This window comes from Rhagoletis zephyria, unplaced genomic scaffold (assembly GCF_001687245.7).
Source record: "Rhagoletis zephyria isolate East Lansing unplaced genomic scaffold, Rhagoletis_zephyria_1.1 Rzeph_scaffold_14583, whole genome shotgun sequence".
NCBI classification, from domain to species: Eukaryota; Metazoa; Arthropoda; class Insecta; order Diptera; family Tephritidae; genus Rhagoletis; species Rhagoletis zephyria.
This window is the reverse complement of record NW_016171652.1, coordinates 1-947: the sequence shown is the minus strand read 5'-3', so window position 1 is coordinate 947 and position 947 is coordinate 1. Positions and strand designations below refer to the sequence as shown.

The following is a 947-nucleotide window of genomic DNA, read 5'->3' as shown; positions in this document are numbered from 1 at the left end:
GGGCGGAGAGACCGAGTCTCCGCTCCGCAGCGCTGTCGTGCCCGTTGCCGTTGTCCTTCTTGACCGGTAGCCTTTTTGCGTATGGATCGCCGGCGGAAAGACCGAGTCTCCGCTCCGCGACGCTGCGGTGCCCGTTGATGTTGTCGCCTTTTATGTGCTAACGGGAGTCGGAAAGTCCGGGTTTCCGATCCCCCCGTCGATATTGGAAAATTCGCTTCCGCTACAGGCTCAATTATTTCGCCCTCTTCGATTTCAGGGCGGCGGGTTCGGGAATCCGTTCCGGAGTCTGACGCGTATATCGAGAGTACGTTGTCTCTTTCCTCTTCGCTGGCAACCTGCTGGCTCCACGGTCTCCGGTCAACGGGCTCTTCGTCGATGTGCAGCGTCGTATGGTGCTTGTCATGGCATCGGCGGCATCGATCGCGGCTGGTGCACCTTTGTACACGATGCGTCATCGACAAGCAATTGCCGCAGAACCGCCCTAACAGGACCTCTCGCAAACGCTCTTCCGGGGTCTTTGCTCGATATACTGGGCATAGACGGATTGGGTGCTTACCCTCGCATAGCCGGCACGCTATCGGGTAACGATGAGCGTGGCGTTCCGATTTCTTTCTCAACGTAGAGAAACGAGTCATTGTTACCTGAAATAAGTAATATGTTGTTTCGATCGCAAATTTATTGCTACCAATATCTGCTATTATTGATGTATAATATTATTGATATCTGTCTTTGTTATTGATATTCATTTTTTACGGTGCTTATGGTTGGGTGGCGAGAATTACATCATATAATTATAAACCATGAATTGGCATATATTACTTACGCGCTCTAAACCCATGTTGGAGTTGGTTTATGATTGATGCGTTCAAGTGGTCGTGTATGGGGTGCATAATATTGTGATATTACCCGAGCATATGAAGATTGTGTTTGCTCCTTTATATTCATCT

General features: G+C 49.6%; 1 protein-coding gene across 1 annotated transcript in view; it reads right to left on the bottom strand.

Annotated features, from left to right (window-relative positions):
* The window catches only part of LOC108378636 (uncharacterized), a gene marked incomplete at its 3' end in the record, with an annotated part of 9,464 nt that extends 8,543 nt beyond the window's left edge, over positions 1 to 921 (bottom strand). Inside the window, exons 1-2 of the mRNA XM_017634942.1 lie at positions 824 to 921; positions 13 to 641 (exon numbers count right to left, since the gene is read on the bottom strand). Coding sequence (XP_017490431.1) covers positions 13 to 641; positions 824 to 838 — 644 coding nt within the window. The remainder of the gene's footprint in view (positions 1 to 12; positions 642 to 823) is intronic.
* Between the last annotated feature and the right edge of the window lie 26 nt (positions 922 to 947).